The sequence below is a fragment of the Salmo salar genome, chromosome 07 (genome assembly GCF_965601325.2).
Source record: "Salmo salar chromosome 07, fSalSal1, whole genome shotgun sequence".
In the NCBI taxonomy this organism is placed as follows: Eukaryota; Metazoa; Chordata; class Actinopteri; order Salmoniformes; family Salmonidae; genus Salmo; species Salmo salar.
Window position 1 is genome coordinate 29,710,948 of NC_138297.1, and position 14,622 is coordinate 29,725,569.

The 14,622-nt window shown below is 40.5% G+C and overlaps 1 protein-coding gene across 1 annotated transcript; it reads left to right on the forward strand.

Moving 5' to 3' along the window:
- Positions 1 to 287: 287 nt before the first annotated feature.
- On the forward strand, positions 288 to 13,451 carry LOC106608976 (E3 ubiquitin-protein ligase TRIM39). The gene is made up of 9 exons (XM_082977539.1): positions 288 to 371; positions 1,923 to 2,794; positions 6,227 to 6,322; positions 8,680 to 8,801; positions 8,922 to 9,033; positions 9,762 to 9,909; positions 10,057 to 10,083; positions 10,450 to 10,625; positions 10,759 to 13,451. The coding sequence occupies exons 1-9, from the start codon at positions 305 to 307 to the stop codon at positions 11,137 to 11,139; spliced, it is 2,001 nt and encodes a 666-aa protein (XP_082833665.1). The 5' UTR covers positions 288 to 304; the 3' UTR covers positions 11,140 to 13,451.
- Positions 13,452 to 14,622: the final 1,171 nt, after the last annotated feature.

The window sequence follows — 14,622 nt, forward strand, 5'->3', positions numbered from 1 at the left end:
ATGTAACTTACACCTAAAGTGAGAGACCTAGTTATACGACATTGTGTGGTATTGTCTGTGTTTGTTCATTATTGTGTTGAATGTGTGCAAAATCTATACAAATGTTAATAAGATCTAGGGCTGTAAGCAAACACAGAAAAACAACCCCAGTGTCGAATTTAGGGCTAATGCTGTTCTCCTTCGAGCAGAGCGGTCTATGCCGTGAAAGTGTAAATTGGTAACTGGGATAAGGAGGGGAGGGAGAGGGGAATATTTTAGGGCCGAGTGGCTGGGGGCTAGTGGGGGTGTTGGTGGCAGCAGTGTCATGTGTCAGTGTTTGGCCAGAGCGGTCACTCTGTACAGTGGCTTTCTGCAACAGCTGCTTCTCTCTGGTGAGTGTCCGCATTTCTTCTCTCTCTCTTTGCATGTTTTCTCTCTACCTTTTAACTGCGTCAGTAAAAATACACGCAAGGTTTGCTTTATGCAATAATCGTTTTTCAACTGTTTAAGTTCAATCAGGACAGATAGGAAAGAGATGAATAACATTTATATTGTGAGGCTTCAACAAAAGCTTGATCTGAACTTTCTCTTTTTTGTACTAAGTTGTTGAAATATCTTGATTTCGTACTGCAGGCGGGATGGAGGAAGAATATAAAAACAAATTATTTGGAAATGGAATTATGTGAGGATTAAATGGATTGAGAAGATACAGAACGTCCGTTCTTGGTTATGTCCCAATAATCTCTCCTTCCTCCTGAAGTGTGCACTTGTTCATTATTTTGGGGGGCTCCTGAGTGGCGCAGCGGTGTAAGGCAATGCATCTCAGTGCTAGAGGCATCACTACAGACACCCTGGTTCGAATCCAGGCTGTATCACAACCGGCCGTGATTGGGAGTCCCATAGGGCAGCGGACAATTGGCCCAGTGTCGTCCGGGTTTGGCTAAGGTAGGCCGTCATTGTAAATAAGAATTTGTTCTTAACTGACTTGCCTAGTTAAATAAAAGATAAATGTAATTGTATTGATATACCCATCTTTTTCTTTCAAATCCATGAAGGGAAGTGAACAAGTGCACACTTCAGGAGAAAGGAGAGATTATTGGGACACACTCGTTGTTTATAAGAAAGCAGAGCAGGAGAGCGACTGGACTGATATTTTTGGAAAGATGCTAATCTTTTACATCTATGAATAGCCAACCTTCTAGCCATGGTGGGTGTCCCAAATGGTAGCCTATTCCCTATATAGTGCACTACTTTTGACCAGAGCCCTATGGGCCCTAGGGGACCTGCTCAAAAGTAGTGCACTCCATAGGTTATAGGGTTCAATTTGGAAAGCAGCCCATGTGTTCATAAATGCTCACTGCTCAAAAAGCTATGGGCACCCGCGGACCGCGGGTGCACATAGCTTTAACTTGCTGACAGCCCCGCTTTCTAAACCAAACAATTCTTGCTTAGTATATTTAGCATGGGGGATAATTTAAGTAAAGAATGCCCACATGCTTTTCAATAGCTCTCACTTGGCTCGTGATCGAAGTGGCCAGGACTTCAACTAGATGTGGTTAGGGTTGTAATATGACCTTCGAGAAGCAATAGAAGCTAATATCTACGTTTGAATCAGCTGTCAGGGTTCCAGAAATATATTTTGGAGGCAATACAAGTTAACATCCAATTAACATCCAAAGAGAAGTAGGAACATTATAACACATCCACATCCACATTACACATTACATCCACATCCACATTACATCCACACTAAAATAAACCTGATCTGATATAATGCCTGCTTTATGGCCTAGATCTCACAGGTCCGATATGACAGGTCAGACAACGATCCCATGTGAAGTGTTACCGAACACTGTAATATAAAGTGTTACCGAACACTGCAATATAAAGTGTTACAGAACACTGTAATGTTAAGTATGACCGTGCACGGTCTTCTCTGCCAGTAATGGCTTACCTTGCAGGAAATCATGGAAATCTGACAGAGGAGCAGGTCCACTGCTCCATCTGTCTGGACGTGTTCACCAATCCTGTCTCCATACCCTGTGGACACAACTTCTGCCGCTGCTGCATCCTAGACTACTGGAAGACCACTGCCCTGTTCCAATGCCCCATGTGCAAGAAGACCTTCTTCAAGCGGCCCGACATTAGCATCAATACCGTCCTGAGGGAGATCGCTGAGCAATTTAAGGACATCAGGGTTAGCAACGCCGAGCGTCTCAAACAGCAGGAACTGAAAGAGGAACGAGATTTGCAGAAGAAGATGGAAGAGCAGAAAAAGAAGGAGGAGGAGCAGAAAAAGATGGAGCGGGAAATGAAGAAGAAAGAACAACAGGAACTTGTTCAAAAGCAGCAGAAACTTCTCCAGGAGCTGAGACTGAAGCAGGAGATGCAGAAGCTACAGCTGCCACAGCTGCAACGAACGACGAGCCAGGAACCAGAGAAACCAATAGAAGGAAAACCAGAGGGAGAGCCAGAGGAACCTCCAGCCGATGCTCCTCAATCCCCACCCCACAGCCCATGGGGAGAGGTGTCTTGTGATGTCTGCATGGGCGACCGGATGAAGGCCGTCAAGTCCTGCCTGGTGTGTCTGACCTCATACTGCGAGGAACACATCAAGAACCACAACACACGCTTCACCAAACACAAGCTGATCGAACCCGTGACTAACCTGGAAGAGAGGATGTGTCCCAAGCATGAGAGGCTTCTGGAGCTGTTCTGTAAGAAAGACCATATCTGTGTGTGTGTGCTGTGTACGGAGACGGACCACAGAGCTCACTTTACTGTACCTGTAGAGAGGGAGTGGACTGATAAGAAGGTGAGAAGAATTTGTAGAGGCTATTACAGTATAAAGGCTACAGTGTATGTTAAATTTTTTTATATATGGTGAAACGTCATTCATCCAGGTTAGTTTTGTTACGATTAAACAAGTGTAAAGTACATTACCGTTCAAACATTTTAGAACACTTCTTTATTTTTACAATGTTCTACATTGCAGAATAATAGTGAAGACATCAAAACTATGAAATAACACATATGGAATTATGTGGTTAGCAAAGAAGTGTTAAACAAATCAACATATATTTTATATTTGAGATTCTTCAAATAGCCACCCTTTGCCTTGATGACAGCTTTGCACACTCTTGGCATTCTCTCAACCAGCTTCATGAGGTAGTCACCTGGAATGCATTTCAATTAACAGGTGTGCCTTCTTAAAAGTTCATTTGTGGAATTTATTTACTTCTTAATGCGTTTCAGCCAATCAGTTGTGTTGTGACAATGTAGGGGGGTATACAGAAGATATTCCTATTTGGTTAAAGACCAAGTCCATATTATGGCAAGAACATCTCAAATAAGCAAAGAGTCCATCATTACTTTAAGACATGAAGGTCAGTCAATACGGAAAATCTCAAGAACTTTGAAAGTTTCTTCAAGTGCAGCCGCAAAAACCATCAAGCGCTATGATGAAACTGGTTCTCATGAGGACCGCCACAGGAATGGAAGACCCAGAGTTACCTCTGCTGCCAAGGATAAGTTCATTAGAGTTACCAGCCTCAGGAATTGCAGCCCAAGTCACTGACACATCTCAACATCAACTGTTCAGAGGAGACTGTGTGAATCAGGCCTTCATTGTCAAATTGCTACAATAATAACACTACTATAGGACGCCAATATGAAGAAGAGACTTGCTTGGGCCGAAAAACATGAGCAATGGACATTAGACCGAGGGAAATTTGTCCTTTGGTCTAATGAGTCCAAATTTGAGATTTTTGGTTCCAACTGCCGTGTCTTTATGAGACGCGGTGTGGGTGAACGGATGATCTCCGTATGTATATTTCCCACTGTAAATCATGGAGGAGGAGGTGTTATGGTATGGGGGTGCTTTGCTGGTGACACTGTCTGTGATTTATTTAGAATTCAAGGCACACTTCACCAGCATGGCTACCACAGCATTCTGCAGCGATACGCCATCCCATCTGGTTTGGGCTTAGTGGGACAATCATTTGTTTTTCAACAGGACCATGACCCAACACACCTCCAGGCTGTGTAAGGGCTATTTGACCAAGAAGGAGACTGATGGAGTGCTGCATCAGATGACCTGGCCTCCACAATCCCCCGACCTCAACCCAAATGAGATGGTTTGGAATGAGTCGGACCGCAGAGTGAAGGAAAAGCAGCCAACAAGTGCTCAGCATATGTGGGAACTCCTTCAAGACTGTTGGAAAAGCATTCCAGGTGGTAGCTGATGGAGAGAATTCCAAGAATGTGCAAAGCTGTCATCAAGGCAAAGGGTGGCTATTTGAAGAATCTCAAATATAAAATAGATTTTGATTTGTTAAACACTTTTTTGGTTACTACATGATTCCATATGTGTTATTTCATAGTTGTGATGTCTTCACTATTATTCTACAATGTAGAGAAAAATTAAGAAAAACCCTTGGATGAGTAGGTGTTCTAAAATTTCTGACCGGTATTGTATATATCGAGAACGAGTTGTCAATTGGTTTATCATTTTCAAAGACATACAGTAACTATTGTGCCGTTCAGGCCTGATGCAGCGATCAGAAGCTAAATGCAGCTATAAAAAAAAATAGTCCATTTATCACATTTTGGCCACACGATTTGCAGACATTTATGGTCAGCTACTAATAAAACTGACACAATGATTGCCATTGAAGCTGTAAAAGTACATTTTAGAAGAGGTCAACTGTATTTGGTACATAAATCCACCAATAACACACTACAGTTTGTGAGGCCTAGCTCTAGATTTTGTTGAAAGTAGGCTGCCTAGCCTGAATTTCGGTCTGTTTCCTTGTCAGTCATTGTCAACATGTTGTATAAACAGATCTGGGACCATGCTATAGACTGCCAAATGTAAGATTAATTATCTCTCACCCACAGTGCCTTCAGATACAGTAGTATTCACACCCTTTGTCTTCTTCCACATTTTGTTGTGTTACAGCCTGAATTCAAAATGGATTCAACAGATTTTTTTTCTCATCCATTGACACACAATACCCCATAATGATGAAGTGAAAACATGTATTTAGACATCTTTGCAAGTGTATTAAAAAGAAATACGTAAACAGCTCATTTACATAAGTATTCACGCCCCTGAGTCAGTAAATGTTAGAATCACCTCTAGCAGCAATTACAGCTGAGAGTCTTTCTGGGTAAGTATTCAATATTTTTCATTTTCAAGTTTTGCCATACACTTTCAAGATGATTTAAGTCAAAACTGTAACTAGGTCACCCAAGAACATTCAATCTCATCTTGGTAAGCAACTCAAGTGTAGATTTGGCCTTGTGTTTTAGGTTATTGTCCTGCTGAAAGGTGAACTTGTCTCAGTGTCTGTTGGAAAGGAGACTGAAATAGGTTTACCTCTAGGATTTTGCCTGTGCTTAGCTCTATTCCATTTCTTTTTATCCTAAAAAACTCCCTAGTCCTTGCCGATGACAAGTATACCCATAGCATGATGCAGCCACCACCGTGCTTGAAAATATGATGTGATTTGTTGGATTTTCCCTTTTTTTTGTTGCAATTTCTCCATTTTCTCCTATCACAGTCATTAAACTCTGTAACTGTTTTAAAGTCACCATTGGCCTCATGGTGAAATCCCTGAGCGGTTTCCTTCCTTTCTGGCAACTGAGTTAGGAAGGACGCCTGTATCTTTGTAGTGACTGGGTGTATTGATACACCATCCAACGTATAACTAATAACTTCACCATGCTCAAATGGATATTTAATATCTCTTTTTTTTTATTTGTACCCATCTAGCAATAGTTCCCCTTCTTTGCAAGTCATTGGAAAACCTCCATGGTCGTTGTGGTTTAATTTCTCTTTGAAATTCACTGCTCAACTGAGGGACCTTACAGATAATTGTATGTGTGGGGTACAGAGATGAGGTAGTCATTCAAAAATCATGTTAAACACTATTATTGTACAGAGTGAGTCCATGCAACTTATTCTGTGACTTGATAAGCACATTTCTACTCCTGAATTTATTTCGGCTTGCCATAACAAAGGGGTTGAATACTTATTGACTCAAAACATTTCAGCTTTTAATTTCGTATTAATTAAAAAATATATATAAAACCATAATTCCACTTTGACATTATGGGGTATTGTGTGTAAGCCATTGCCACAACATCTCAATTTAATCAATTTTAAATTCAGGTTGTAACAACAAAATGTGGAAAAAGTAAAGGGGTGTGAATATCTTCTGAAGGCACTGAATGTTCTCCACAGGCTCAGCTGAAGAAGACAGAGATAGATGTACAGCAGATGATCCAGGAAAGACTGAAGAAGATGGAGGAGATCAAGCACTCAGTGGAGCTGAATAAAGTAAGTTATTGCCTGAGTCCGAAATGGTGCCCTTTTCTTACATAGTTCACTACATAGGGAATATGGTGCCATTTCAGACGCAGACTTTATTTGTCCCAGTGGTAAAATATATGCTAATTTGTCATGTTGACAGTTGGGATTTACACTGCACAACATTTTTGATCATATAGTCAACATCTGATGTAATTGACAAAATAAGCTGCTGGATTCTAGAATATAATGTTGCTTTGAACAATAGCCCAATGTGGGGACCAGAATACATGGCTTCTGGATAGATTTGATCTTTGCTGGATATATTTGATCTTTGCTTCGAAGCACTTGCAAACTTTATTAAGATGTAGTAAAACAAAATCGAAATTGTTTCTAGTCAGGCAACCTAATGGGTGCCTTGTGGGAGGGGTTATGGGTCTCCCGTGACATCCTGTCACATCCTAAGTAAATTTATCAGCCATAAAAGGCCAAAGAGTTTACATCCTAAATGGCACCATATTCCCTATGTAGTGCACTAGTTTTGACCAGGTTGCATAGGGCTCTGATTAGGGCTGTTGCGGTGACCATGTTACCGCCACACCGGCAGTCATGAGTCATGATCTCAGTAAATTTACACTTGACCGTTGTCATGGGATAATCTCCTCTTATGCACTCTGGACATGCTTTGGTAGTACCCAACTTGCTAACGACCATCAGGTTGCTAATGGCTTGGTACTCAGGGCTCTATTGTCCCTCTAACCACTCTGACATCAATGCAAATGCGATCGAAAATCACATCAAAAACGTATTATCAAAATAGTAGGTCTATCATACTTTTAAAACTCACCTTACTGTGATGATCAATTTGAAGAAAGAAGTTCAACAGCAGGTTGAAACAGTGTAAAACATGTTTGTTGTGAATGTCTTTAATTACTTGTTACTTTTATTTTTTACTTATCTATTTTTTACTTAACACTTATTTTTCTAAAAACTGCATTGTTGGTTAAGGGCTTGTAGTAGGCATTTCACTGTAAGGTCTACACCTGATTGTATTCGGCGCATGTGACAAATAACATCTGATTTGATTTGTTGTTTCAAAGCCTAACACGACGAAATTGACAGGGCTTTCTAAGGTGATGATTAATTCAAAACACGCATATGCATAGGCTACTGAGCCCAAGCCCCCTCCCCCACCAAAAATTAAAAAAACCTGAATTGAAATTATGATTGTGCCCTTATACAATGCATAGCCTATCACATATTGCGCATGGCAGAAAAACCGAAAACAAAACTATCCTTTCTATTTTATTAAGCTAAGTTCAATTATATTCTTCTTACTATACAATCCTATAAAATAATGTAGTTCAGTTGGCAGAGCATGTAAGCGCCAGGGTTTTGGGTTTGATTCCCACGAGGGACCAGTACGAAAAAAGTATTAAAATGTAAGCACTGTAAGTCGCTCTGGATAAGAGCATCTGCTAAATGACTCAAATGTAAATGTAAACAAGCCTATGGCATGGAGCATAGACAGATAACCTAGGCCAATTCCTACTGTGTTCTTCTGAAATACATTTTCTCCATATCATAATGTTTGTTCAGGCCTGACTAAATTAAATCATGTATCTATTGTGATGGTGTATATTCAATTCATTTATTAGCCTTTTTTAACGGTAGATATTCAAAAGGCATGCATCAGCGGCTTGTATGCGTGGAGGTCTGGAGATGCGTGCTTAAGTTAATTAACGGTCAATTATAGTGAGACCAGCAGTTTATTGCATGCCAATAACCCGCCTGACAACATTTCATGACCGCCACAGCCCTAGGCCTCTGATCAAAAGTTGTGCTCTGTATAGCGAATAGGGTGCCATTTGGGATGCGGTTTGGACCTCTTTGCAGGGTTGCAGAGTGTTATTACTGATGTGTCTAGCGCAGTACATTAGACAGAATACTGTAGTACACAGCTGCTGCTCAATAAATTATATAATCTTCTACGGTCTAGGGGTGTGTCCCACTAGAGTATAATAATAACATTGATGATACCCAGTTACAAATAAGTAAGCAATATGCAAAAATGTGTAATAACACTGTACTAAAATGGTTATTACCGTATTATTCAATGTGACCATCTCCTGTATTAGGAATTCTGGAAAATGTCCAGGGAAAATGACACCCAAAAATGTAACACTATTGTTTTTGTTTTGTTGACCAGCAGAGGTGAGGAGCATCACATATGCCGTTGTTCTATCGTGCGTGCAACGATGTCCGAGAGAAAAAAAAACGTGTTTGTCGTTTGCAGTAACTTTGTTGTTGTAATATCGCAAACGGACGTGTCAGTTTCACCATTAAGGACACCAGCTTTAAGTAATGACAATCTCTTTCCCCTTTAGTCCAGTGCCCAGAGGGAGATCGAGGACAGCATGCAGGTGTTCCAGGAGCTGATTCGGTCCATCCAGAGGACCCAGGCTGAGCTGGTGCTGGCTATAGAGGAAAAGCAGAGAGAGACAGAGAGGTGTGTAGAGGAAGTACTACAGTACCCATCATGCTCTGTATCTTGTATCCGGTTTTATCTTACTAAAAGGTTCCTTGAGCTAACGTTATGGTGTCTGACCTCCGTATTAATGCGTACAAGGTGGTCCCAGGGCCTGATAGGGGAGCTGGAACAGGAGATCACTGAACTACAGAGGAGGAATACAGACCTGGAGCACCTCTCACGCACAGAGGACCACATCCACTTCCTACAGGTGGGAGGGATTGCAGATTTCATTAATAATACATAGCAGAATATGCACACATTGTAGTCTAGAAATATAGCTCACAAATTTGGTTCGATCTTGTCATTATTTTCTTTGTCCCAAATTTTTATCACAAAATAAGAAATATAGCACACAAATACGCTGATAGAACAAAACATTAGGAACACCTGCTCTTTACATGACATAAACTGACCAGGTGAATCCAAGTGAAAGCTATGATCCCTTATTTATGTCACTTGTTAAATCCACTTCAATCAGTGTAGATGAAGGGTAGAAGACAGGTTAAAGAAGAATGTTTAAGCCTTGAGACAATTGAGACATGGATTGTGTATGTGTGCCATTCAGAGGGTGACAAAATACTTAAGTGCCTTTGAACGGGATATGGTAGTATGTGCCAGGTGCACCGGGTTTTGTCAAGAACTGCAACGCTGCTGGGTTTTTCACACTCAACAGTTTTCCGTGTGTATCAAGAATGGTCCACCACCAAAAGGACATCCAGCCAACTTGACACAACTGTGGGAAGCACTGGCCTCTACATGGGCCATAATCCCTATGGAACGCTTTCGACGTCCATGCCCTGACGATTTGAGGCTGTTCTGAGGGCAAAAGGGGGTGCAACTCAAAATTAGGAAGGTGATCTTAATGTTTTGTACACTCAGTGTACATTGTATAGATTGACTAAATTGACCGATTGTTTTTCCTATCTCTCACTGTAGAGTTTCCCAGCCCTGTGTACCCCTCCAGCCACTAAGGACTGGTCTGGGACCCGTGTACATACTGAAGTGTGTGTTGGGATCATCAGGAGAGCTGTGTCCAAATTGGAAGAGACACTGAGTGAGGAAATTGACAAACTGGTGGACTCTGGTAAGTTTTTCAATAAAGGACCGATATGTGTGATTTCTCTCACTATTACCGTATTTCCAAACCTCTTGTTCTCTGCAAATTGTTGAGCAAGAAGTGATGTGTTTTGTTTTTAAATCATTGAATTGTGGTTTGTGTTCATTTTCACAGAGCTGAAGAAGATTCTTAAGTACACAGGTAGGCATTCAAATCAAATCAAATCACAGTATATTGGTCCCGTACACAGCTTAGCAGATGTTATAGCGGGTGCAGTGAAATGCTTGTGTTACTAGCTCCTAACAGTGCAGTAAAAATGTCAAACAAGTACACAAATAATAATCAAAACTAGAAACAAGAAATCACGAATGTCAGGATGAATTCAGTTAACAACCCAATTAACACTATATCAGTAATCCAAAATCAATCTATGTTTATATACTCCAAAAAGATATGCTAACAATGATATGTACAGCAGTAGATATATTACATGTTCACATCCTCCATAATTTCACACACTCAAGATAGCTGGTAAAAATTGAATTTCTCTTCCCTCCCTGTTTCCAGTGGACCTGACCCTCGACCCAGACTCAGCCAACCCGTGGCTCCAGCTCTCGGAAGACCGCCGTCAAGTGAGGCACCTGGGAACTTGGCAGGACCTACCGGACATCCCAGAGCGTTTCGACACTGTGGTCATTGTCCTGGGTCGCGAGGGCTTCACCGCGGGACGCCACTACTGGGAGGTTTGTTGATTATGATTATGTTTTTTTGTTGTTTCTTTGCCTAGCTTTCAAAAACAAAACAACATACAAAACAAGGTCTATCGCTCTGTCTGTCCATCTATCCATCTATCCATCTATCCATCTATCTATCTAGGTCCAGGTGGGGGACAAGGATGACTGGTACCTAGGCGTGGCCAAGGCATCAGTCAACAGGAAGGGGCGTATCGCCGTCAGCTCCTCCCAGGGCTACTGGGCGCTGGCCATGAAGAAAGGCCAGGGATATAGGGCCTCCACGACCCCGCCGTTACTTCTGACCCTTGACCCCAAGCCGAAGAGGGTCGGGGTGTATGTGGATTGCGAAGAGGGCCAGGTTTCGTTTTACAACGTGAAGGAGAGGAGCCATATCTATACATTCATGGAGGACAACTTTAAGGATAAGTTGTTCCCGTTCTTTTATCTGTACTGTTGTGATAAACAGTCGGATGCCATGGTGATCTGTCCGATCAATGAAAAGAGTCTGATCAAGCAATGCTGAGAAACACTCTGACGACAACTCTGAAAGACTACAATTCTGTCTGCAGAAAATACTGTGACATATGATCTTGGTAGGGAAACCGTAAAAAAAAGTATACATTGACTCTTAGCGGTAGCTTAAAGTACCTTGGGGGTGAGTGCCCGACATCAATATCCTTGACCTTATTGATATTTGTTATGGTGATAACAAGCTGATTTATTATAGTGTTGTCCAGGCCCCTGGTCAGTTGAACCCTGTTGAGAAAGATTGCAACTCTGGCAACAACTCTGAAAGACTACAATTCTGTGTGCAGAAAATAGGGGAGAGTGGGGTATGTTTAACCATTGTTTGCATTCAGCATCACTAAGTCAAGGGAACTATAGTATTCTTTCTAACAAAGATATCTACATATATTCCACAATGTGGTTTATCCCTGAAAATAATTAGAATTAACGTAAACTTTCCAAAAGAAAGTGGTCGCTTGGCTCAACTTAACCTGGGTATGGGGTAAATTGAGCATAGGGATAGGGTAAATCGAGCCGCCTTGGGGTAAGTGAGTGATGGTGTCCTGTGACAGTGGTTGATGGTGCTGTTAGGTCACAGTTTAATTCATGGAATGGGTATACTGTATATCTTAAATATATGTCTACATTCAGATATAGAACTCTCTGTTCAATATCCCATACCCTTCTATTTCTTGACCAGTTGTCTGGGACAGGGATATTGTTTTGATGTGCCAATTTGTAGGCTAGTTCTCTGCATTTGAGGCTACTAAGCCCATGAAACTGGTCCAAAAGATTATTGATATGTTTAGCAAGCTCAAATTCTATGTCATCAGATAAGACCATACAGTATGTGCATCTGCTACTCTATCATAGCCTCTCTTTCGCACAGCTACATGTTCATTTTATTTTTCTGTCATTGTCTATTTTTTCATCCCTTGCTGCTGCTTGAGATAGACTTCTTCCCTTCTCTCACTTCCTTGGCTGCTCTCTCAAGAACCTCTTTGGGGCTAGAACCCTGCTTGTTTTACGTTTGTATACACGGGACATGATGTCTGCTCTGTAACAATGGAAATGCACTCTCTTGAGTTCATGTGTTCAGACACATTGCAAAAATACCATGCATGTTATGCATAAAACTAACAAAATGTAATCATTTGTATGGGGTATGGTGGCCATTGGCTCAGCTTAACCCATTGCCATTGGCTCAACTAACCCCAAGGCAAACATTTTGACTATATTAGCCCACACAGTAACAAGAATGCACATTTGTGAAAGGTTTAGGACCTCATATTCATCAGACCCCAAGTGATGTATAAAACAATCATAAAACTATCTACTTTGCTTTAGATACAAGCATCATGAAACGTATAAACAAAAAATGCACTTGCTTTGTGAAAATCCGTTTTTTGGACCTAAGTTGCTGGCCCCATTTTCCATGTGGTTTCTTCCTTCACAGACTCCCTGAAACAATGACCTCTTCCTAAATATTTGGTCTCTTGATTAATTTGATGTATGCTTTCCAAGAAACAAGGGGTGGCTCAACTAACCTTTTTACTCAACTTACCCCACTCTCCCCTACCTCAAAGCTGCAATATGTAACTTTTTGGGTGACCTGACCAAATTCACAGAAATGTGAGTTATAGATCTGTCACTCATTGAAAGCAAGTCTAAAAAGCAGTAGATCTGTTCTGTGTGTGATTTTCTATGCTTCCCATTCTTCCGTTTAGTTTTTGCATCTTTTACTTTCAGTTTTGCAGACCAGCTTCAAACAGCTGAAAATACAATATTTTCAGTTATTAGATGGTACAATGATTCACTACACTATACATTGATTGTTTTGTTACATAAACTGAAATTAGGCGAACTATTCTTATTTTAGCATATTGCACCTTTAACATATAATCCTAATAGGTTGGTAGGTAGGATGATAGTGTTGTTTTTTGTTTGTGTTTTTTTATGACATATATCCTGTTGATTAAAGTCTAGATTAAACATCAACATGAATATGAATCTAACAGACATGGGTTTAAAATACTTTAAAATAATTTCAAATTCTTTATCTGTGCCTATTTCAGTTTGCCTGACTTAATAAACCAATAGATAAGTCTCAAAACTGCAAATCCCCAGCATCTGGCACTCCTGGCAGACCCAAGCAAAAGCTCAAAGTATTTGAACCCAGGTCTAAAATGTAACATGCCTTAATTGTAACTATGATGAAGACAGTATTGTTCACTGACTTGCACTTTAGCATTGCATGCCTATTTACATATTCAATGTACACTGTAAAAATAGGACAAGGATTTTCAACAATAAATGTGTTTGTCTTTGGTCCATGTCTTTGTGAGATTTGGAAAGGTTCCAAAACACCAAACCTGAAAATGTAGGTTTCACCTGAAAATGTAGGTTTCACCTGAAAATGTAGGTTTCACCTGAAAATGTAGGTTTCACCTGTAAATGCGTTGTGTGAGAGTTTTAAGTTTCACCTTCAGCGAAATGATGACACTTCCCATAGGAAAGCAAAATCCAAGATGAGATCTCCTTTAGAACTTATGTCACTTATGTTATCTTATGTTATCTCCTGGACCAAAAAAAAAGAGCACTGGTCAATACAAAAGTGAGATGTGCGTTTTCTCATACCTCTCAACTGTCACTCCTGAGAAGTAGACATGGATCTGTCTCACAGTGATCACTGTATGAGTTCTCTGAACTCTCTCACACGTGTCTCTTCTCTCCGTCTCAACTACTAGATAAACGAGAGTAGTACAAGATCTTAAATGAGTCTCAATGTGATACGAACAATTCGATGCTCTTTCTCAAACATGTCTTACATTTATCCCATACAGATCTCAGTGGTATTTATACATTGTAATCTTGGACCTATCTCACTATGAACTATATATGAGAATAATTATTACAGGTCTGATCAATTCATGCAAATGTCATCTCAGACATATGATATGAGAGATATGTCTGAGATGATCTCAAAGCGATGCTGAAGTGTAAAATAACCATAAAAGTGGAGCAGATAGGATTTATTTTGATTAATTCATCATTCAATATACATTTATACTGTTCCAACACAAGTCATTTGTTGAGTATACCAAGTCCTTCTCATGTGTGTTTGGGAAGTGAGCTGCAAACACAATACCGGGCATAGATGTCATGTTAAGGAAAACAACTCAACATGCTCAAGGGCAATTACAACTGTGTTGACAGGGGTTTCCAATAGCGGCACAACATGAAAGCATGTACCATGTGTTACAGTATCTTGCAGCAAAGAAAAACCTGCACTTCCAAATTCGCTAATAAGTGCCCATTTGTCAGCTGATTCCTCAGAGGTAAAGAAGAATTAAATCTGTCCATACCTTATTTGTGCTGCTTTAGAAAAAAAAACAGTCAAATTGTTCGTTCTTTTTCCTTTCCCATAATGCCCTGATGTGAGACGAGTTCTCTTAACTTGTGCCCTGTGAAATGCTCTCACTGAATGCGGTGAATTAAT

Coding starts and splice junctions, on each gene's coding strand:
- LOC106608976 (XM_082977539.1), top strand. CDS start 305: ATGTGTCAGTGTTTGGCCAGAGCGGTCACTCTGTACAGTGGCTTTCTG. Junction 8,802..8,921: donor AAGCAGAGAGAGACAGAGAG/GTGTGTAGAGGA, acceptor AATGCGTACAAG/GTGGTCCCAGGGCCTGATAG. Junction 9,910..10,056: donor TGACAAACTGGTGGACTCTG/GTAAGTTTTTCA, acceptor TCATTTTCACAG/AGCTGAAGAAGATTCTTAAG.